A 23894-nucleotide genomic window follows, 5' to 3' on the forward strand; every position below is an offset into this window, starting at 1 on the left:
TTTCAGTGCTCCCTTTTCTTGTAAGTTTAAAATTTCGGCGTCGATCTTGGCGAGTCCGCTTGAGAGAATTTCAGGCTTTGTGGTAAACGCTCTTGAAGAGGAGCTTTGAACAACTCGAGTTTGTAACCCGCTACAGCCGATAAAACTTGAGGATCGAGCGTAAGAAGACGCCAGTTTGGTAGAAAATGAGCTAAACGACCGGCTAGAAATTCCGGTTGAGGAATGGCGTGAAAGTCGATCTTTAAACGACTTGAAACTAAAGTTTGAGCGACTGTTATGGGTTTCAAACTCGGCGCTACCAAGGAAATCTGAGGATTTAAACTCAGGTTGTTTGCAATACCTTGACTTATTTTTCTTCCTGTTTGTTTTTCCTGGCCTGTGTGGCTTGGTTGAACCCACGGAAAGCGTTGCGGTAGGGTGTTTTTGCCTGGTTCCAACTTCGGCTGTAGTTCCCGGAACGATTGCCCGGTCGGGCATTGAAGCCCGGGCCTTTCCCGGGCTGCGAACGAAAAAACTTGTTTCGGTTGTCATGGTTACCGCGGCTTACAAGACTATCCATGATTTTTTCATGTTTTAGTTCTTTTAGCATGGATTTTTTGAACTTCTTCCCGAACAAATCGGAAGAACCCATCTCAAACAACTCGGAACTATCGAGTAAATCCAAACACTCGGGTGAAATCTTGACAAGTAAGCCTTTACGGCGGTCTGAAAGACCACAAAAAGACGCATTCCCAACTAGCGAAATGGCTTGGCGTACAAAATCCAAGACCGTAGCTGGATTTAAGCCAGTGGACTCGCTTTCGGCGGCAAGAGCTGTATCCCACAGCCGTGTGAGAGGCCCTATAGGATCGAGGATCCGAGCAGCCAGATTTAATTGCCGTCTGTCCATGATTGGGTTGAAAGAAATACCCTTGCGTTTAAAATATTTTTTGATAAACGAATCGACCTTTTTAGGTCGTAATTCGGCATGAAATGGCACAGGCGATTCTTTTAAGAGGTTTTTACGCTCCGACTTAGTTAGGCCTTCAAATGCAGCCGAAACGGCAAAGTTTAGCACCTGATCGGACACGGTGTATTCATTTTCACTGGTCCAAGAAGACCGATGTGATTTTTCCCGCTCAAACTCGCGAGCGACTGAAGGAGAAACATCCGAATTTTCTGACTCACTCGAAGACGTAGAAGAACTGTTAGAACTGGAAGAGGAGGAGGAATAAACAAATTTCGATCTTCTGGACTTTTTTGAAGATTTCTTTGATTTTTTGGAAGCCTTACGCTTGCCCATTTTTGCCCCATCCGCCGAGCGGTTTTGGGGAGAAGTTTTACTCGGCTGCTCTTCAGCCGGCTGTTTTTCTCGCGATGGAGCTCGCGGGGTTGATTGAGGCTGATCTTCCAAAACCTCAGTGATCGAGCTAGGTATAGATGCACCGTCGGACGCCATAGAATAATCTCAAAGAGTCGTTTTAAATCTCGTTTCAATAAAATTTGTCGGACAACAAAAAGGACACGTCTGCTGTGTAAGCGAGCTGATGAAGAACTGTTGATAGCGAGGTTTGCCTCGTTTTGAATTTTCATACGTAGTAGGACTTAGTCCTCCATCAGCTGTGTAAACGTTTTGATGTGGAATAAAGCATTGTTATATCGAACTTCTGTGTTCGAAATATAATTGAAAGTTTAAAACGACGGTTGCTTCCACTTACCAAAACAAACTTCCTCTTTTTTTCTTGAAATTTCACTCCCTGGCAGTTTTCTGATCTCTTGGAACACTGGAATTTTCAGCGTTTCCTATGTTGATATAATTCCAGAGATTAGGTTAGGATTAGGGTTAAATTTAGGATTAGGTTTAACCCTATTTAACGATAAACCTAAGACCTAATCTTAACCCTAATCGTAACATAATCTCAAATAATAAATAAGTCTGACGGATAGTTTTTTTAACTTATTAACTACCAAAACAAACTTCCTCTTTGCCTTGAAATTTCACTCCCTGACAGTTTACTGATCTCTCGATACACTAGAATGTTTAGCAGTATTATTCCATTTAATCCTTAAGATTAGGTTAGGATTAGGGTTAAAATTAGGATTAAGTTTGACCCTATTAAACTATAACCCAATTCTTAACATAATCCGAAAGATTAAATACGTGTATTTAGGATTTAGGGAACATGGAGTTTTATATTAAAAACTATCGCAGCATCGTCAACACTTTTGAAAGTGTAAATTCGCATTTTAATAGAACAAGTTAAAGCTTTTAGAGTCGACTTTAATTACTGCAAAATAACATTTCTCTAAAATCTACTTAAAATATCAGAAAAATGTTTCATTCTGCTCCAGGTCTCTCAGTCGGATCGCGACATTTTCAAATTCATTTTGGGAAACACCGCAGCAAATTCCAGGAATTCCTGAGTCCTAACCAGTGAACTGGTCCTGACAGGAAACCGAAAGGCTATATAATAATTCCGAAAGGACGCACCTTATGCAAACACTTTATAAGGAAGAGATATTTGTCTTCATAAACTGATCATTTTGGAGAAGATTTCGAGAAAATACAAACACAGACTTCTCCAAGAACGAACATTGTATCTATATTGAGTCTATACAACGAGGTTTATACTACAAAGCGACAAACAACACAGAACTTCCTTTATTATTACGACACAAGAACGACGTGAAATATGGCTTCATATATACAAGGCTACGATGAAGAACGCTTCGAGGCCAAAGTCAGTCAAAATTTCCTCTGTCAGATATGCTTCAATGTCTTGAAAGAGCCTGTCCTGTGTCCGAAGAACCAACATTGTTTTTGCCGTTGTTGTATTACGAAACATCTGGAAAATTCTCAAACATGTCCAACGTGTGCTGATGAACTGACCGTAGAGACTTTGGCGGAACCAAATAGAATGGTAAAAGATCTTATAAATGAGTTAAAAATTCGCTGCGTTTACATCGACAGAGGTTGTCAAGAAGTTGTAGAATTACAGCATCTTGACCGCCATGAAGATACATGTGGATATACACCAGCCGTTTGTACAAACCAAGGCTGTGGTTTAATTGTCAACAAGCGTGATCTTATTCACCATGAAAGTGAAGTCTGTGAATTCCGAAAGTTGAAGTGTCACTCGTGCGGAGAAATGACGAAAACTTTGGCAGATATGGAGGAAAGAATGGCGAAAAATAATCTAACAATTGAAACTAAATTAACAAATTTAGAGAAAAATGTTGCCACTGTCGCGAATAATATGGAGAAAAACACAGCAGATTTAAAAGCAGATATGGAAGGAAAACACGAAGCGGTTAACAACGAAGTCAAAGGATTGAAAACAGCTTTGGTCAGAGCTTTTGATGAAATGAAGGACGTTCTTATCACGATGGAGGGCAAGATAGAAGAAAACACAGGAAAAGTAAGAAATAGACCAAGTGGTGATACGGAAAATATAATTGTTGCTGGAGGTGTAGAAACTAACTCTGTAGAGATGTTTAACTGGCGTCAAAGAACATGGTCGCCATTACAATCAATGCCAAAGAATCGTTGGGGAGCGACTTCATTTATTTATAACAATCATATGACTATAGCTGGGGGGAGCTGTGAGTGGTTTGCAAGTCTTGATGATATGTTTAGAATGAATATTGACCCAAAGCCTGATCTCTCAACACACTGGAGTGACTGTCCTGTTAAACTACCTAATAAGTTGGGATACCACAGCAGTGTTCTGTATAATGATCAGTTGATAGTCTCTGAAGGTGATAATGGAAAGGGTTCATGTGACTTGATCAGATCAGTCCAGCTTGTTCCTCCCTATACTGTGAAGACCTTATCAAGAATGCCAGAACCAAGACAAGGTCACAGCATGGAAATATTTGATGATAATTTGTTGATAGTTGGTGGAACTACAACTAGCCATCTCAAAGACAACCTCAGCAGTGTCGTACTGTGTGATATAAAGAAGAATGAGCTGAAACAGTTGTCACCACTCCCGTATGAAGTGAGTCTAATGGCAACTGTGAGACGGGGAGACAACATTGTTGTTATTGGTGGCGTTGACAAACATGGCAAGACATTAGATACAGTTATAATTTACAATGTCAAGACAGAACAAAGTCACATGCTGCCATCAATGAGATGTAAGAGGAAGCGATGTACTGCAGTTGTTATTGAAAACAACATTGTAGTCCTGGGAGGGGAGAATGAGCGACAAGAGCTAAAGTCAGTTGAAGGTTTCAACTTTGAAAGGTATTCTTGGGAAGAACTTCCAGAAATGTCTGAAGCAAGGTCGTGGCACACTGCTGTTGTTGTGTGAACAATATGTAAAGTATTAAGTGAAAACTGCTAACATATTATGAACAGTTGAAATGAACTATAAGATTTTCACAAAGTTATAGAAATAGATTGCAGCATTCTAAGTTGATTGTCAGACATATATTGATTTGTATTTTTGTGTTTGAATTTAAATTGTGTCAGTTCTTAGGATTATATATTAAAGAACAATAACAAATCTTCAAAATAGATATTTTCATTGAGGAAGGTTTAAAATGAAACACCAAATAAATCATTTGAAATAAGCTTTTCTGCACCCCCTCCACCTAGGTTTTTTCACTCCTTCCCTCCCACAGGTTTTTTCACACCCCCCCCCCACCTAGGTTTTTTCAGCCACATCCTCACCCCTCCCCACCTGGGTTCTTCTGCCCCAGTCCCCCAGACCAAGAATCCTAACTGAGCTTCTGGCTCAAGAAATAGCTCAGTTACCTATTTTAAATATCAGCCTGTCTGTAAATAATGTCTGTGTCTGTCAGACTGCCACAGTCCAAGTCATATTTTAAAATTTAACAATTAACAAGATTTGAAGAGATAGTTTTACTCTTTATTAAAACAAAACCCTGATTAACTAATATAAATTGGTTTGTCAACTAAAATAAAATTCTTGTTTCAAGTTTGCTCACAGATTGTTTTGTAATTTCACGTTTTCCATCGCGTCCTTGAAGGCTTTTAGTACAAGATTTACATTATCTTTTGTACTGTTCAACCCCATCAGACCAACACGCTATATCTGAAAAATTTCACAACAAAAAGTAAGGTTTTTCACAGGGAAAAAAATTTACGATTATGGAGTAAATATCTGCGAATATAAAGAAGAAAATTGTGAATATGGATACCTTTCCAGCAGATCTTCCAAGACCACCTGAAATATCCATTTTATATCTGAAAAAGAAATTGATTATTCAATTTTAACACTCTCCCTGTTTACTGGACCTCCATGAGCCACCCCCCCCGCAAACCTTAAAAATAGCCCTGTTGTCAGGGGGGTAGACATTCCCAAGTTCTGTCACTCAGCAAGTAACGTTAATGGGATGAATACCCCCCTGCCCATATTTAAAATGGGGCTGTTCGCAGGGGGTGATTGCCTCCATTTACAGTACTTGCTGAGTGACGGAACCACTTATGCAAAAAACTATGGAGTTGTTCTTCTGATAGATATTCTGTGCCTACACTTTCTTTTATTTTTATTGTATTTTTATCTTTACTTGAAAGCACGACATGAAATTACCATTTAGACCTAACCCGGGGGGTGACGGGAGTCAATGGCTAATTTCATTACTCATTCTGTTTCGAGAAATGCATTATAGTTTAAAATTTAGTTTAGCCGAATTCATATTAGAGGCGGGAAACTCGTCTTACAAGGTCAAGGAAAACAGGAAACTCGTCTTACAGGGGAAACTCCTCTTGCAAACTCATCTTAGACGGGAAACTCGTCTGATGTGAATCAGGCCACAGACGGGTTTCTCGTCAGAATTTTCCCGCCTAACTTTCCCGTCTAAACAAACGGTTAATTTGAACGGGAATCTCTTCTGGACGAGAAACACGTCTTAAATTCGCATTTAGACGGATAAATCAGACGAGTTTCTGAAATATCAACACGGTCAAGGACGGAACAAGGGTAAAGCCCGCCGCACAAGAGAGCTATCAGCTGAGCTAACGACCTCGCGAGGCAGTTAACTCAGCCTGAAAACTATCCGCACACGATAGAAACTTGCCTCTCGAGGCGGATTCCTCACGAAAAACTATCCGCACACGAGAGTAACTTGCTGAGCTAACAGCCTCGCGAGGTCTTTACCTCAGCTACCAGCTCTCGTGTGAGGCGCGCTTAACTGAGAAAATAAACAAAATTATTATCGTAATAATCACGATACCCTTTTTAGCATTACCCGACCCATTACACGTGTAAATTTTATATCCATTCCAAGTCATATTAAGACGGGTTTTTACAATCAACTTTCCTGTCTAAGATAAATTTCCCGTGCCTAATATGAATTTGGTTGTTAATGTGAGAGAGATGATACCTTCGGCTTCTCCGCTTCCTTGAATATACAATCCATTGTTATATGGTTTGTTGTTGTTTGAATAAGAACGTGATTTTCGTCAAATCTTCGCAGCAAATGGTGTCATGACAGAACTCCCTGGTTTGCAAATTATGTCGACACCATTGTGTGTACGAGAACCTCTGTAAATGATAAATTCACGTTAATTTAATTTTTTGTAAGATTATAAGAATTTATCGATTCGCTGTGTTGCTACAAGGTTACATCTGGTCTTACCTTGGTGTTCCGAAATCACCACAACCCTGACTGTCACATTCACGGATTAAATTTCTACCATTTGACCTGCAAAGCTGACCAAGTTTAAAACATTCAACCGCATTATCTAGAAAAATAAATACAGAAAAATACGATGAAAAATAACGAAGTGATACGTGAGAATTCTATGAACAAAGATATATATCACAATATGTATTCCAGTACCTGCAAAGACTAGGAATATAACAACGATCTTAACAACTCCAAACATCTTTGATCTGCTAAAATTTAATCTTCTAGCTTGAAATGGCTTTTCATCGATATAATGACCGCACTTATACAGGATGTTTAAAAAAACACAACACTTAATATTTATGAATATTTTGATACGCTATACGATCTTTTGTGATCAAAACGAAAGTGAATTTCATAAACACTTTGAAGTTGCGTTTTTCTTATTCACCACAGCTGTAGATCAATCCACAAGATATCCTGAACCATTTGTGTGTTGATGAAAACTCATTTAGATTGGAATATTATTGCATAAAGTATAGGTCACATCTGGGTGCATTGCAAGCTAATGGGTTAACAAGAGACACTGACAGATAGTTTTGTTAACTTATTAACTGACAGTATTCTTCCACTGATGAGTAAAATCATCTGACATTAAACAGAGTAAAATCATCTGACATTAGACAGAGTAAAATACTAAAGTAGGTCACATCTGGGGGCATTGCAAGCTAATCGCTAATAAGAGACACTGACAAATAGTTTTGTTAACTTATTAACTGACAGTACTCTTCCACTGATGAGTAAAATCATCTGACACGATTAGGAAAAATCTAGGTTCATAATGCTGGACCATGCAGTTTGACCCTTTTAACTTAGCATACATAGCTCAGTTTGTTATTCTCCAGTCCCAGTTCTGTCTCTCAGGTCGCGATATTTTTTAATTTATTTGTGGAAAACCGCAGCAAATTCCAGGAATTCCTGACAGCAAATGATGCATTTTATGCAAATACTTTATAAGGAAGAGATATTTGTCTTCATAAACTGATCATTTTGGAGAAGATTTCGAGAAAGTACAAACACAGACTTCTCCAAGAACGAACACTGTATCTATATTCATTCTATACGGCGAGGTTTATACTACAGAGCGACAAACAACTCAGAACTTGCTTTATTATTACGACACAAGAACAACCTGGAAGATATCTAAGACAAACTTGAAGCGGTTAAAAACGAGGTTATCCTAACTGAACCTTTCACACCGTCTACCAATATTATGCTCTGTCTATAAACTATTTGTTATGATTGATTTTTCTTGGTATAAAGTATCATTTTCTCAGAACTCATTTCCTTATAATGAAACAAGAAATTCCTATCAACATAAACACAACTAATTGCTAGTGAGTATTTGAATAGGAGGTGCCCAGGTTTTGTCAGGAGACAATAATAATTATATAATTTTTTATACCACAAATTCCTGTCCACAAAACACTCTTTAAACACTTACGGAAGAGATATTTCTCTGCGCTTCTAAACAGATAATTTTGCCGTAGCGATTTGAGAAAATACAAACACAGACTTCTCCAAGAACGAACACTGTATCTATATTGAGTCTATACCGCGAGGTTTATACTACAGAGCGACAAACAACACAGAACTTGCTTTATTATTACGACACAAGAACGACGTGAAATATGGCTTCATATATACAAGGCTACGATGAAGAAAGGTTTGTAGACAAAATCAATAAAAATTTCCTCTGTCAGATTTGTTTCAACGTCTTGAAAGAGCCGGTTATGTGTTCGAGAAACCAGCATTCTTTTTGCCGTTGTTGTATTACGAAACATCTGGAAAATTCTCAAACATGTCCAACGTGTGCTGATGAACTGACCGTAGAGACTTTGATCGAACCACCGCGAATGGTAAAAGATTTTTTGAATGAATCGAAAATTCGTTGCGTTTACATCGACAGAGGTTGTCAAGAAGTTGTAGAATTACAACATCTTGACCGCCATGAAGATACATGTGGATATACACCAGTCGTTTGTACAAACCAAGGCTGTGGTTTAATTGTCAACAAGCGTGATCTTATTCACCATGAAAGTGAAGTCTGCGAATTCCGAAGGTTGAAGTGTCACTCGTGCGGAGAAATAACCAAAACTTTGGCAGATATCGAGGAAAGAATGGCGAATATCGAGAAGAATATGGTAACAAATAAAACAGTCGAAACTAAAGTAACAAATTTAGAGAAAAATGTTGCCACGGTTGGGAATAATATCGAGAAAAACACGGCAGATATAAAAGCAGATATGGAAGGAAAACACGAAGCGGTTAACAACAAAGTCGATAGATTGAAAACAGCTTTGGTCAGAGCTTTTGATGAAATGAAGGACGTTCTTATCACGATAGAGGGCAAGAAAGAAGAAAACACAAGAAAAGTAAGAAATAGACCAAGTGGTGATAAGGAAAATATAATCGTTGCTGGAGGTCATTGGACTAACACTGTAGAGATTTTTAACTGGCGTCAAAGAACATGGTCGCCATTACAATCAATGCCAAAAAAACGTTATGGAGCCACTTCATTTATTTATAACAATCATATGACTATAGCTGGGGGTTTCTGTGGTTGGCCTGGCATTGTTGATGATATGATTAGAATGAATATTGACCCAAATCCTGATCTCTCAACACACTGGAGTGACTGTCCTGTTAAACTACCTGATAAGTTGAAAAACCACAGCAGTGTGCTGTATAATGATCAGTTGATAGTCTCTGGAGGTGAAAAGAGAAATGGTTCATCTGACTTGATTCAATCAGTCCAGCTTGTTCCTCCCTATACTGTGAAGACCTTATCGAGAATGCCAGAACCAAGACAAGGTCACAGCATGGAAATATTTGATGATAATTTGTTGATAGTTGGTGGAAGAACAACTGGTAATTACAAAGACAGCCTCAGCAGTGTTGTACTGTACGATATAAAGAAGAATGAACTGAAACAGTTGTCACCACTGCCGTATGAAGTAAGTGATATGGCAACTGTGAGATGGGGAGACAACATTGTTGTTATTGGTGGCATTGACAAACATGGAAAGATATTAGATACAGTTATCATTTACAATGTCAAGACAGAACAAAGTCACATGCTGCCATCAATGAGATGTAAGAGGCAGGGATGTACTGCAGTTGTTATTGAAAACAACATTGTAGTCCTGGGAGGGTGTGGTGAGGACGAATACCTGAAGTCAGTTGAAGGTTTCAACTTTGAAAGGTATTCTTGGGAAGAACTTCCAGAAATGTCTGAAGTAAGATGGGAGCACACTGCTGTTGTTGTGTGAACAATATGTAAAGTATTAAGTGAAAACTCCTAACATATTGTGAACAATTGAAATGAACTATAAGATTTTCACAAAGTTATAGAAATAGATTGTAGCATTCTAAGTTGATTGTCAGACATATACTGATTTGTATTTTTGTGATTGAATTTAAATTGAGTCAGTTCTAAGAATTATATATTAAAGAACAATAACAAATCTTTGCAAGGTTTTTTCACACCCCCCCCCCTTAGGTTTTTCAGCTACAACCCACCCCTCCCCACCTGGGTTCTTCTGCCCGGGTCCCCCAGACCAAGAATCCTAACTGAGCCTCTGCCTCAAGAAATAGCTCAGTTACCTATTTTAAATATCAGCCTGTCTGTAAACAATATCTGTGTCTGTCAGACTGCCACAGACCAAGTCATATTTTAAAATTTAACAATTAAGAGGAGTTTTATTAGAAAATCGCGTATTGGGCGCTCAAAACTAAATTAAGATTCAATCGAATGAATCGGGTGGTAACATGGCGGCTGGCTCTTATATCGTGTGAGTACTTTACTGCGTGTTTTCACATAGTCAACTGTTGACTTTCGTTTAATTTTGTTAAATATCGTCAATATACTATTGGAATGATGTGTAAAATGATAAACAAGATGAATTCAACAGTAATTGAAGAGTCAAAAGCAACGCAATGTTACACAGAGGGGTTGGAAGGATTCGACTCTCACAGAAGCATGGAAGGTAGGCGTGCATTTTTGCGGATTTTTCATATTTTACTGCCATCGATAACAATAAATCATACCTTGCAACATTCCTTAGACATTCTAGTTTTAATTTAAGGCATCTTATATAAACTTAACTTGGTTATTTCGGAGTAAATCTTGCTTAAATTTAGAAGCGATTCAAATTTTAAATTTTCACAAAATGCAGTCACTATAATCCGTATTTTGCTCTTATCTTTCAAGCTAAGTGTTCATATTATAATTTATAACGTCTAATGTTTAACTAAGATGTATTTTGTTACAACAATTGCCCTGGTCCCAAAATCTAGGCATGAAATTTATCTAAAAAGTTATTGATATTTTTGTGTAATTGAGTATAAAATGAATACATAAGTCTGTTGTAAAACTGTTGTTCACCACTTGTAAATTACTATAGAAATGTTTCCGATCAACCTAAGGCATATTTCATGATTTGCCCTAGGTATGCTAGTTTACAAAAAGCATCATTTAATTAAAATTAGAGTGGTACGCCGTGGAGCATTTTTCGACTTTTTAAAATGAACCAGATTTGTGTATTCTCAACCTGTATTTTTTGTACAGTCCAGCATTACTATCTGTTTATTGAATATAACGCGAAGCGCCGTATTACAAGCTCTGCAAACATGGCTCTCGACCTATTTTACACTTCTATGATGATTTTAGATGGTTTGAACATGTTTTGTTCCCAAAATCCACAGGTTTTCTATAAGCCATGATTTGGCAAAAATGGAGGGAACCTTCACCTTAAGTTAAATGATTAAATATCAACTGAGAACCATTTCCGATCAACCTAAGGCGTATTTCATGATTTGCCCTAGGTATGCTAGTTTACAAAAACCATCATTTAATTAAAATTGGAGTGGTATGCCGTGGAGCATTTTTCGACTTTTTAAAATGAACCAGATTTGTGTGATATTCTCTACCTGTATTTATTGTACAGTCCAGCATGTATCTTTACAATGTATCTTTCTCCAATTGCCCAATATTTTGACAAATATTATTCACTTAAATATTCTTACAAATGGTAAAATCCTAAAAATTACTGACTAAAGGCAAGGTGATTACTAGCCTATATTCAATGAGGAGACAAAATTACAATTTGTTTCAACACAAAACAGATTTGCTGTATACACAACATGTATTTACTTGAATAGCCCAGTGTTGCTATCTGATTTTTGGATATAAAATGAAATGTATACTGTAAGCTGTGCAAACAATTGGCTTTCAGCCCATTTTATATTTCTATAGTGATTGTATAGGGTTTTATTTATCCTGGTTGAACACATGTTGCAGATCTGGAAGTTTGTGCAAATCAGGCCCTGGATGCTACATCCTACATGCCCTTAAGCCCTTTCTTGTTAACTCCAGACTTGTCTTGATAAATATCTTATAGAGGAATTTGCCATTGCCACATATTTGACATATCTATTACTTTTTATTGCAGGCTTTGAAAAAACAGTGGAAACAACACAAGATTGCAAAAACACTATTTATTGCAATTAATGATATAATATTTTAACAACAAAGTCACATTACAATTTTATATTACCTATACTTACAGCTGTATAATTTTGGAATGAATTGTCCCATGATTGTCCCACCTACATGTCCCATATTATGTACCCACCACACAAGGAATTCATTGTTAATAAAGTAGAGAGGGCAGTTGTTTTTGAAATAAATCAAAATAGTTTGACTTTCCCTTTCTTTGTGTTGTTTCTTGAATAAATTATTTACGGTCTTTTTTATTATTGTTGTGATAAAGATAAACTGATCTTCAAGCTACTACACATAACTATCCACCATCTCCAACGCAAATGCGAGTTTACTGGCATGTCCGTATCTGAAACTATTGTTCATATTTTCCAAGATGTGTTGGATACCTAGAAATAAAAACGTTGACATTTGAGATTTTTATTTTATCACAAGATTAATTCTAAACCACTAAAATCAGTATATTTCAATATGTTTACACTGTCAATTACACATTAGTGTGTGACTGTGTGTCACTCCTTCGCACTAATAAAAATGTACGCATGGAAAATTATATCATTCAAAATACCAAAACAATTGAACGAACACTCACCTGTTGTTCTTCTTTGTTTCAAGGAGCTTTTCGTCTTTTGAAATTCCCCAAAAGTTAGTAAAACAGCTGACACTCAACACGAAAACTTTACCAAACTTGTAAATTCAAAATGGCTGCAAAGCATATTTTAGCGAAGGCCTGGTTGCTAAGTTTTGAGCGATTTTGTGCAAAAATACGCGATTTTCTAAAAAATCTCCTCTTAACAAGATTTGGAGAGATAGTTTTACTCTTTATTAAAACAAAACCCTGATTAACTAATATAAATTGGTTTGTCAACTAAAATAAAATTCTTGTTTCAAGTTTGCTCACAGATTGTTTTGTAATTTCACGTTTTCCATCGCGTTCTTGAAGGCTTTTAGTACAAGATTTACATTATCTTTTGTACTGTTCAACCCCATCAGACCAACACGCCATATCTGAAAAATTTCACGACAAAAAGTACGGTTTTTCACAGGGAAAAAAAATTACGATTATGGAGCGAATATCTGCGAATATCGGGGACCGCGGAGCGTTTCTCGTATTGCTGGGGCTCGGAACCGCCTGCTAGGAGGGTCCGGGAAAATTTTGAAATATACATATAGTCCTCTGAAATGGCCGCACATGCCTCTCAATTTAAAGATTGTTGGGAAATAGTAGATACCTTGTAAAGTTTCCAGCACGTTTGGCGTTTATATACAAACATTAAACCCCAATATAACCATGCTTTGGTTATGTTGTCACATATTTTGATATGGATAACCACGCTGTTTTAATGCGGGTCAAATGCTTGTCCTATGTAAAGTTGCAAGCATGCTTCGTGCTCATATACAAACATTAAACAATATAACCATGCTTTGGTTATGATGTCAAATATTTTGAAATGGATAACCACGCTGTTTTAATGGTCAAATGCTTGTTCTATGTAAAGTTTCCAGCATGTTTGGCGCTCATATACAAACATTAAACAATATAACCATGCTTTGGTTATGATGTCAAATATTTTGATATGAATAACCACGCTGTTTTAATGGTCAAATGCTTGTCCTATGTAAATTTTTCAGCATGTTTGGCGCTCATATACAAACATTAAAAAATATAACCAGTCTTTGGTTATGATTTCAAATATTTTGGTGTGAATAACCACGCAGATTGAATGGTCTAATTCTGTTGGTATGTAATGTTTCCAGCATGTTTGGTGCTCATATAGAAACATCTTTATAAAGTTGCGACTTGCAAGCATCGAATATGGCCGGAAAACGGTATACTCGATCATGTAACCATGCACTCTTTGGTTATGATGTCAAATATTTTGGCATGGATAACCACGCTGTTTCAATGGTCAAATGCTTGTCCTTTTTGTACATAACTAATTTAACTGAACATAACTAATTTCAATCCATTCATAAACATGGCGGATTTGTTACGACAGATATCGTTGGAATTTATAGAATACTCATTTTTTTGAATTAGTTATTAAAATATACGTTGAAGAAGTAAAAGTTACGACAGTATTCGAGATAGGATACACTGTATATTCTTGAATATTGCTTGTAATTTTGAGCAAATTAAAAAATACTCGAAATTAAAAACTAATTACGGAAAAATTATTGGTGGGGCTAAAGCCCAGCGAGCCACCCTGCTTAGCGTTCCCTGAATATGGAGATGAAAATTGTGAATATGGATACCTTTCCAGCAGATCTTCCAAGACCACCTGAAATGTCCATTTTATATCTGAAAAAGAAATTGATTATTCAATTTTAACACTCTCCCTCTTTACTGGACCTCCACGAATCACCCCCCTGCAAGTATTAAAATATGACTGTTGGCAGGGGGGACTTATCCCAAAATTAATCACTCAGCATGTACCGTTAATTAAAGGTACCACCCCCCTGGCCATATTGAAAATGCAGCAGTTGGCAGGGGGGTTATTGCCTTCATTTACCGGTACTTGCTGAGTGACGGAACCACTTATGCAAAAAACTATGGAGTTGTTCTTCTGGGGTCGGTTGTTCGAAAGGCGTTTAGCTTAAACGGCGGATAAGCCAAAGTTTAAAAATACTCTCGTACATCTTGTGAATGACTGAACCTGTATCTTATGCATTTAATATGTACTTCCATTGACAATTAGACTATTCACATTGAAATATTTCAGCTCAGTTGTTCAATAAATAGATAATTTGGTTTTCCATTTTGAACGTATCCACCGTTTAAGCTAAACGCCTTTTGAACAACCGGCCCCTGATAGGTATTCTGTGCCTACGCTTTCTTTTATATTTTATGTATTTTTATCTTTAGTTGAAAGCACGACATGAAATTACCATTTAGATCTAACCCGGGGGGTGACGAGAGTCAATGACCAAATTCATTACTCATTTTGTTTCGAGAAATGCATTATAGTTTAAAATTTAGTTTAGCCGAATTCATATTAGAGGCGGGAAACTCGTCTTACAAGGTCAAGGAAAACAGGAAACTCGTCTTACAGGGGAAACTCCTCTTGGAAACTCATCTTAGACGGGAAACTCGTCTGATGTGAATCAGGCCACAGACGGGTTTCTCGTCACAATTTTCCCGCCTAACTTTCCCGTCTAAACAAACGGTTAATTTGAACGGGAATCCCTTCCGGACGAGAAACTCGTCTTAAATTCGCATTTAGACGCATAAATCAGACGAGTTTCTGAAATATCAACACGGTCAAGGACGGAACAAGGGTAAAGCCCGCCGCACAAGAGAGCTATCAGCTGAACTAACGACCTCGCGAGGCAGTTAACTCAATTTGAAAACTATCCGCACACGATAGAAACTTGCCTCTCGAGGCGAATTCCTCACGAAAAACTATCCGCACACGAGAGTAACTTGCTGAGCTAACAGCCTCGCGAGGTCTTTACCTCAGCTACCAGCTCTCGTGTGAGGCGCGCTTAACTGAGAAAATAAACAAAATTATTATCGTAATAATCACGATACCCTTTTTAGCATTACCCGACCCATCACACGTGTAAATTTTTTATCCATTCCAAGTCATATTAAGACGGGTTTTTACAATCAACTTTCCTGTCTAAGATGAATTTCCCGTGCCTTATATGAATTTGGTTATTAATGTGAGAGAGATGATACCTTCGGCTTCTCCGTTTCCTTGAATATACAATCATTGTTATATGGTTTGTTGTTGTTTGAATAAGAACGTGATTTTCGTCAGATCTTCGCAGCAAATGATGTCATGACAGAACTCTCTGCTTCGCAAATTATGTCGACACCATTGTGTGTACGAGAACCTCTGTATAATGATAAATTCACGTTAATTTAATTGTTTTGTAAGATTATAAGAATATTATCGATTCGCTGTGTTGCTACAAGGTTACATCTGGTCTTACCTTGGTGTTCCGAAATCACCACAACCCTGACTGTCACATTCACGGATTAAATTTTTACCATTTGAGCTGCAAAGCTGAACAAGTTTAAAACATTCAACCACATTATCTAGAAAAATAAATCCAGAAAAATACGATGAAGAATAACAAAGTGATACTTGAGAATTCTATGAACAAAGAGATATATCACAATATGTATTCCAGTACCTGCAAAGACTAGGAATATAACAACGATCTTAACAACTCCAAACATCTTTGATCTGCTAAAATTTAATCTTCTAGCTTGAAATGGCTTTTCATCGATATAATGACCGCACTTATACACGATGTTTAAAAAACGCAACACTTAATATTTATGAATATTTTGATACGCTATACGATCTTTTGTGATCAAAACGAAAGTGGATTTCATAAACACTTTGAAGTTGCGTTTTTCTTATTCGCCACAGCTGTAGATCAATCCACAAGATATCCTGAACCATTTGTGTGTTGATGAAAACTCATTTAGATTGGAATATTATTGCACCGCGAAAATATTCAACTTGACTTAGACAGAGTAAAATACTAAAGTAGGTCACATCTGGGTGCATTGCAAGCTAATGGGTTAACAAGAGACACTGACAGATAGTTTTGTTAACTTATTAACTGACAGTACTCTTCCACTGATGAGTAAAATCATCTGACATTAGACAGAGTAAAATACTAAAGTAGGTCACATCTGGGTGCATTGCAAGCTAATGGGTTAACAAGAGACACTGACAGATAGTTTTGTTAACTTATTAACTGACAGTACTCTTCCACTGATGAGTAAAATCATCTGACACGATTAGGAAAAATCTAGGTTCATAATGCTGGACCATGCAGTTTGACCCATTCACTTAACATATATAGCTCAGTGCGTTATACTCCAGTCCCAGTTCTCTCTCTCAGCTCGCGATATTTTGAAATTTATTTATGGAAACACCGCAGCAAATTCCAGGAATTCCTGACAGCAAATGATGCATTTTATTCAAACACTTTACAAGGAAGAGATATTTGTCTTCAAAAACTGATCATTTTGGAGACTATTTCGAGAAAATACAAACACAGAAATCTTCAAGAACGAACACTGTATCTATATTCAGTCTATACAGCGAGGTTTATACTACAGAGCGACAAACAACACAGAACTTGCTTTATTATTACGACACAAGAACGACGTGAAATATCAATCAATCAATCAATCAATCATTTTTTATTGATACCAGAATTGTTACAGTGAAAGTTACAAAAGGTTATTAAAACAAAGTAGTCGGTACCAGCTAGCTGTAACAACCGTAAGGCTGAAGAAAACAGCTAGCTAATAGTAATTATTTAAAAAAGAATTTTTACACGCAAGAAGTTAATACGACGAACCAAAGTTCCACACATATATATACAGGTATAATCGTAAGAAGTTGACGTTGTTAACTTGGATTGTTATGTATCATAATATGACTGTAATAACATTTTTTTCATTTCTTGTTTAAATTTAGATTTCCCAAGGCTTTTAAGATTTTCATCAATACTATTCCATGCCTTAGGGCCGGCAAATCTAATATTATATTTGCCGTAATTTGTTCTTATTTTTGGAAGAGAATAAGATGATCTTGAAGCAAGTCTGGTATTATAGCTGTGTTTTTGACTAATCGGAAGAAAAAAATCTTGGAAAGTGGCTGGTAAATTCCCAGTATGATAATCAAACATAAATAACACATTATGAAAAAAGGTCAAGTCATGAAATTTCACGATATCTAAATATATGAAAGAGGATTGGTATGGTCATTATAATCTGAAAGGTCATTAAACGTACTAATTTTTTTTGTAGAATAGAAATCCGATTAAGAGATGAGACATAGGTGTTGCCCCAAGCCACCAGGCCATATGTTAAATAAGGATAGATTAATGAATAATAAAGATTCTTAAGTATATTAATATTGACCAAACTCCGTAATTTATAAATAATCCCAATATTTCGTTTAATTTTTTTCGAAATTTCAGATATGTGTGATTTCCAGTTCAAGTGACAATCAATTAAGATACCTAGATATTTAATAGTCTGTTCACGCTTAATTTGTACTGCATTTAAAAGTAATTGTATATTGTAATCAATCTTTTTCTGAGGTGGATGAAAAATAACATAATTGGTTTTTGCAATGTTTAGAGACAATTTATTAGTACATAACCATTGATATACCCTTTCGAGTTCCTTTGTTATTGTCGATTGTAATAATGAAAGATTTTTGTTTGTATAAAAAAGACTAGAGTCATCAGCGAAAAGATGAAACTCAAAAACATCTGATGAGTTGTGAAAATCATTGATATATATTAAAAATATGGCTTCATATATACAAGGCTACGATGAAGAACGCTTCGAGACCAAAGTCAGTCAAAATTTCCTTTGTCATATTTGCTTCAATGTCTTGAAAGAGCCTGTCCTGTGTCCAACAAACCAACATTGTTTTTGCCGTTGTTGTATTACGAAACATCTGGAAAATTCTCAAACATGTCCAACGTGTGCTGATGAACTGACCGTAGAGACTTTGGCCGAACCCCAAAGAATGGTAAAAGATCTTATAAATGAGTTAAAAATTCGTTGCGTTTACATCGACAGAGGTTGTCAAGAAGTTGTAGAATTACAGCATCTTGACCGCCATGAAGATACATGTGGATATACACCAGCCGTTTGTACCAACCAAGGTTGTGGTTTAATTGTCAACAAGCGTGATCTTATTCACCATGAAAGTGAAGTCTGTGAATTCCGAAAGTTGAAGTGTCACTCGTGCGGAGAAATGACGAAAACTTTGGCAGATATGGAGGAAAGAATGGCGAAGAATAATGTAACAATTGAAACTAAAATGACAAATTTAGACAGAAAAATAGACAAAAATACGGCAGATATAAAAGCAGACATGGAAGAAAATCTCGAGACGGTTAACAACAAAGTCGATGGATTGAAAACAGCTTTGGTCAGAGCTTTTGATGAGATGAAGGACGTTCTTATCACGATGGAGGGCAAGATAGAAGAAAACACACGAAAAGTAATAAATAGACCAAGTGGTGATAAGGAAAATATAATTGTCGCTGGAGGTTTATTGACTAACTCTGTAGAGATGTTTAACTGGCGTCAAAGAACATGGTCGCCATTACAATCAATGCCAAAGAATCGTTATGCAGCGACTTCATTTATTTATAACAATCATATGACTATAGCTGGGGGTTGGTGTTTTGGGTCTGTCATTTTTGATGATATGATTAGAATGAATATTGACGCAAAGCCTGATCTCTTAACACACTGGAGTGACTGTCCTGTTAAACTACCTGATAAGTTGAGATACCACAGCAGTGTGCTGTATAATGATCAGTTGATAGTCTCTGGAGGTAATAATGGAAATGGTTCATCTGACTTGATCAGAGCAGTCCAGCTTGTTCCTCCCTATACTGTGAAGACCTTATCAAGAATGCCAGAACCAAGAAGATATCACAGCATGGAAATATTTGATGAAAATTTGTTGATAGTTGGTGGAATTAAAACTGGCAATTACGAAGACAACCTCAGCAGTGTCGTACTGTACGACATAAAGAAGAATGAGCTGAAACAGCTGTCACCACTGCGGTATGAAGTGAGTCTCATGGCAACTGTGAGATGGGGAAACAACATTATTGTTATTGGTGGCCTTGACAAACATGGCAAGACATTAGATACAGTTATCATTTACAATGTCAAGACAGAACAAAGTCACATGTTGCCATCAATGAGATGTAAGAGGAGGGGATGTACTGCAGTTGTTATTGAAAACAACATTGTAGTCCTGGGAGGGTATAAGGAGGAAAGATACCTGAAGTCAGTTGAAGGTTTCAACTTTGAAAGGTATTCTTGGGAAGAACTTCCAGAAATGTCTGAAGCAAGATTCAGGCCCAATGCTGTCGTTGCATGTGTGAACAATATGTAAGGTATTAAGTGAAAACTCCTAACATATTATGAACAATTGAAATGAACTATAAGATTTTCACAAAGTTATAGAAATAGATTGTAGCATTCTAAGTTGATTGTCAGACATATACTGATTTGTATATTTGTGATTGAATTTAAATTGTGCACGAGTGAACATTTCCTCAAGTGTGTGGTGTCGTATTCTGCGTTTTCTTGCACGCCTGCTATGGACGTCGGATATTCAAAAAGTGGAATAATTTTGTGCACAAGTGAACATTTCCTCACAGTGTGCGCGCGTCCTGAGCTATCAGCTCAGCAGTTGGAGCGAATGATACTCGCGTAAAATGACTTAAGAGCGGGTTCAAACACATTTAAAGTTAAGAAACATTACATTTATTGCTTTTTAGCAGTCAACAAATCATTTAAGACTTAACGGCCCCGAAAAAATGAGTACATGGGTCACTCAGGACACCTTACCTCGTATAGACAGGGATAATCGAGCCAAAAATCCGCTAATTTGTTTTCCAGTACTGATGCGGCAACTATTGAGTTATTTTGCGCCAGCTTGAGTCGTGAAAATAATTTAAAATATGAAAAGCAAATACTCGCATTCACTTTAACTGCTGAGCCGATAGCTCAGGACGCGAGCACACTGTCAGGAAATCTTCACTCATGCACAAAATTATTCAACATGTTGAATATCCGACGCGGATATCACGCGTGGAAGAAAACGCAGAATACGACACTGCACACTTGAGGAAATAGCTCAACTATAACACTCCTGCGATTTTCCAAGCAGTAGAAATCCCTGTTTGACGGTATATTTTCAAACATATTTCATTTAAAAGTACTATTGTGTGAATATCTTTACATTGAATGGCATTTCCTGTACAAATCAATAAATGTACATATATTCCGCTTCATTTGAGCACATCGTGCAGTTTTTCACTTCCAATTCAGTTCGGCTCCATTTTGAAATAAGCATTTCGGGGGAGGGGGTGGGGTGAATGCCTCTAGTCACTTTGCCAAGCATGCGCAGCATGCGATGCGCAGTGACGAATCGCTTTCGCTTTTTAGTCAGAAGAGAGACATCTGGGTATTAATCTGTGGCCATATGCTCTGTCTATAAACTATTTATTATGATTGACTTTTCCTGGTATAAAGTATCATTTTCTTCGAACTTATTTCCATATAATGAAATAAGAAATTCCTAGCAACATAAACACAACCAATTGCAAGTCAGTATTTGAATAAACAACAGGTACTCAGCTTTTGCACAAGACAATGATAATAACATAATTTATTTATACCACAAATTTCTGTCCACAAAACACTCTTTAAACAATTTAAAAGGAAGAGATATTTCTCTGCGCTTCTAAACAAATAACTTTGCAGGAAATACATTGAGAAAATACAAACACAGACATCTTCAAGAACGAACACTGTATCTATATTCAGTATATACAGCGAGGTTTATACTACAGAGCGACAAACAACACAGAACTTGCTTTATTATTACGACACAAGAACGACGTGAAATATGGCTTCATATATACAAGGCTACGATGAAGAAAGGTTTGTGGACAAAATCAACCAAAATTTTTGTTGTCAGATTTGCTTCAACGTCTTGAAAGAGCCGGTTATGTGTTCCAGAAACCAGCATTCTTTTTGCCGTTGTTGTATTACGAAACATCTGGAAAATTCTCAAACATGTCCAACGTGTGCTGATGAACTGACCGTAGAGACTTTGACCGAAGCACCGCGAATGGTTAAAGATTTTTTGAATGAATCGAAAATTCGTTGCGTTTACATCGACAGAGGTTGTCAAGAAGTTATAGAATTACAGCATCTTGACCGCCATGAAGATACATGTGGATATACACCAGCCGTTTGTACAAACCAAGGCTGTGGTTTAATTGTCAACAAGCGTGATCTTATTCACCATGAAAGTGAAGTCTGTGAATTCCGAAAGTTGAAGTGTCACTCTGCGGAGAATGACGAACTTTGGCTGGCGAGAATGGAGGAAAGAATGGCGAAGAATAATGTAACAATTGAAACAAAATAACAAATTTAGAAAAGAATATGGCAAAAAATAAATCCCGCAGATATAAAAGCAGATATGGAACGAAAACTCGAAGCGGTTAACAACAAAGTCGATGGATTGAAAACAGCTTTGGTCAGAGCTTTTGATGAAATGAAGGATGTTCATATCACGATGGAGGGCAAGATAGAAGAAAACACAAGAAAAGTAAGAAATAGACCAAGTGGTGATAAGGAAAATATAATTGTTGCTGGAGGTGTAGGAACAACTCTGTAGAGATGTTTAACTGGCGTCAAAAACATGGTCGCCATTACAATCAATGCCAGAGATCGTTATGGAGCGACTTCATTTATTTATAACAATCATATGAATATAGCTGGGGGTGGCTGTGGTCTGGCATTGTTGATGATATGATTAGAATGAATATTGACCCAAACCCTGATCTCTCAACACACTGGAGTGACTGTCCTGTTAAACTACCTGATAAGTTGAGATACCACAGCAGTGTGCTGTATAATGATCAGTTGATAGTCTCTGGAGGTGATAATGGAAATGGTTTCATCTGACTTGATCAGATCAGTCCAGCTTGTTCCTCCCTATACTGTGAAGACCTTATCAAGAATGCCAGAACCGACAAGGTCACAGCATGGAAATATTTGATGATAATTTGTTGACAGTTGGTGGAAGTAAACTGACAGTTACACAAGACAACCTCAGCAGTGTCGTACTGTACGATATAAAGAAGAATGAGCTGAAACAGTTGTCACCACTGCCGTATGAAGTGAGTGCTATGGCAACTGTGAGATGGGGAGACAACATTGTTGTTATTGGTGGCGTTGACAAACATGGCAAGATTAGATACAGTTATCATTTACAATGTCAAGACAAAACAAAGTCACATGCTGCCATCAATGAGATGTAAGAGGAGGGATGTACTGCAGTTGTTATTGAAAACAACATTGTAGTCCTGGAGGATCTGGTGCAAGGAGAACTGAAGTCAGTTGAAGGTTTCAACTTTGAAAGGTATTCTTGGGAAGAACTTCCAGAAATGTCTAAAGCAAGATGGTGGCACACTGCTGTTGTTGTGTGAACAATATGTAAGGTATTAAGTGAAAACTCCTAACATATTATGAACATTTGAAATGAACTATAAGATTTTCACAAAGTTATAGAAATAGATTGTAGCATTCTAAGTTGATTGTCAGACATATACTGATTTGTATTTTTGTGATTGAGCCAGTTCTTATAGAATTATATATTAAAGAACAATAACAAATCTATGAAATAGATATTTCATTGAGGAAGGTTTAAATGAAACATAAAATAAAAAGTTAAAACAATAGGTAGGTGCATGACAGCATGAGTGAAAAAAATTGATTAAATATTGACCATGTTGGATCAGAGTTATTAGTTTCTATTAACTGCGGTTTGGATTAAAAAATTCAACTTTCCCATAAGGATAAATGTTTCTGAGAGGAGACATAAAATGAAAGGGTAAACTTACGATATTTCAGAGCATGTGATGCAGGGAATATTTCTGATGTTAGATTTCAACATTGATAATGGCGCCTGTTCATCTCTACCATGATGTTCCCCACATTTGAAATAAAATTCCTTGAAAGAACAAGAAGTTTGTGACCCTACTTTAGTATTTTACCTGTCTAATGTCAGATAATTTTACTCATCAGTGGAAGAGTACTGTCAGTTAATAAGTTAACAAACTAATATCTGTCAGTGTCTCTTGTTAACCCATTAGCTTGCAATGCACCCAGATGTGTCCTACTTTAGTATTTTACCCTGTATAATGTCAGATAATTTTACTC

General features: G+C 36.9%; 3 protein-coding genes across 7 annotated transcripts in view; 1 reads left to right on the forward strand and 2 right to left on the reverse strand.

Annotated features, from left to right (window-relative positions):
• LOC114541205 (E3 ubiquitin-protein ligase parkin-like) overlaps positions 1 to 23894 on the reverse strand; it is a 65869-nt gene that overhangs the window by 29283 nt on the left and 12692 nt on the right. The window contains exons 3-7 of one of the 5 annotated variants that reach the window (XM_028561185.1): positions 23576 to 23685; positions 6589 to 6694; positions 6334 to 6494; positions 5149 to 5194; positions 4936 to 5042 (exon numbers count right to left, since the gene is read on the reverse strand). The gene's annotated coding sequence lies outside the window, so the exon portion shown is untranslated. Of the gene's footprint in view, positions 1 to 4935; positions 5043 to 5148; positions 5195 to 6333; positions 6495 to 6588; positions 6695 to 6792; positions 7104 to 23575; positions 23686 to 23894 lie in introns of those variants that run through there. The other 4 variants (XM_028561184.1, XM_028561187.1, XM_028561188.1 and 1 more) reach the window with 4 other exon arrangements.
• Positions 1 to 23894, reverse strand: part of LOC114541209 (E3 ubiquitin-protein ligase parkin-like) — a 41363-nt gene that overhangs the window by 15197 nt on the left and 2272 nt on the right. The window lies entirely within an intron of this gene.
• Positions 8624 to 20146, forward strand: LOC114541207 (kelch-like protein 40b). Its single transcript, XM_028561191.1, has 2 exons — positions 8624 to 9923; positions 20051 to 20146. The coding sequence occupies exon 1, from the start codon at positions 8760 to 8762 to the stop codon at positions 9909 to 9911; it is 1152 nt and encodes a 383-aa protein (XP_028416992.1). The 5' UTR covers positions 8624 to 8759; the 3' UTR covers positions 9912 to 9923; positions 20051 to 20146.

Source organism: Dendronephthya gigantea, unplaced genomic scaffold (assembly GCF_004324835.1).
Source record: "Dendronephthya gigantea isolate DGI-Jeju-01 unplaced genomic scaffold, DenGig_1.0 000274F, whole genome shotgun sequence".
Classification (NCBI taxonomy): Eukaryota; Metazoa; Cnidaria; class Anthozoa; order Malacalcyonacea; family Nephtheidae; genus Dendronephthya; species Dendronephthya gigantea.

Bases quoted from the DNA above. Each gene is read 5' to 3' on its own strand.
- LOC114541207 (XM_028561191.1), top strand. From the start codon at position 8,760: ATGGCGAATATCGAGAAGAATATGGTAACAAATAAAACAGTCGAAACT.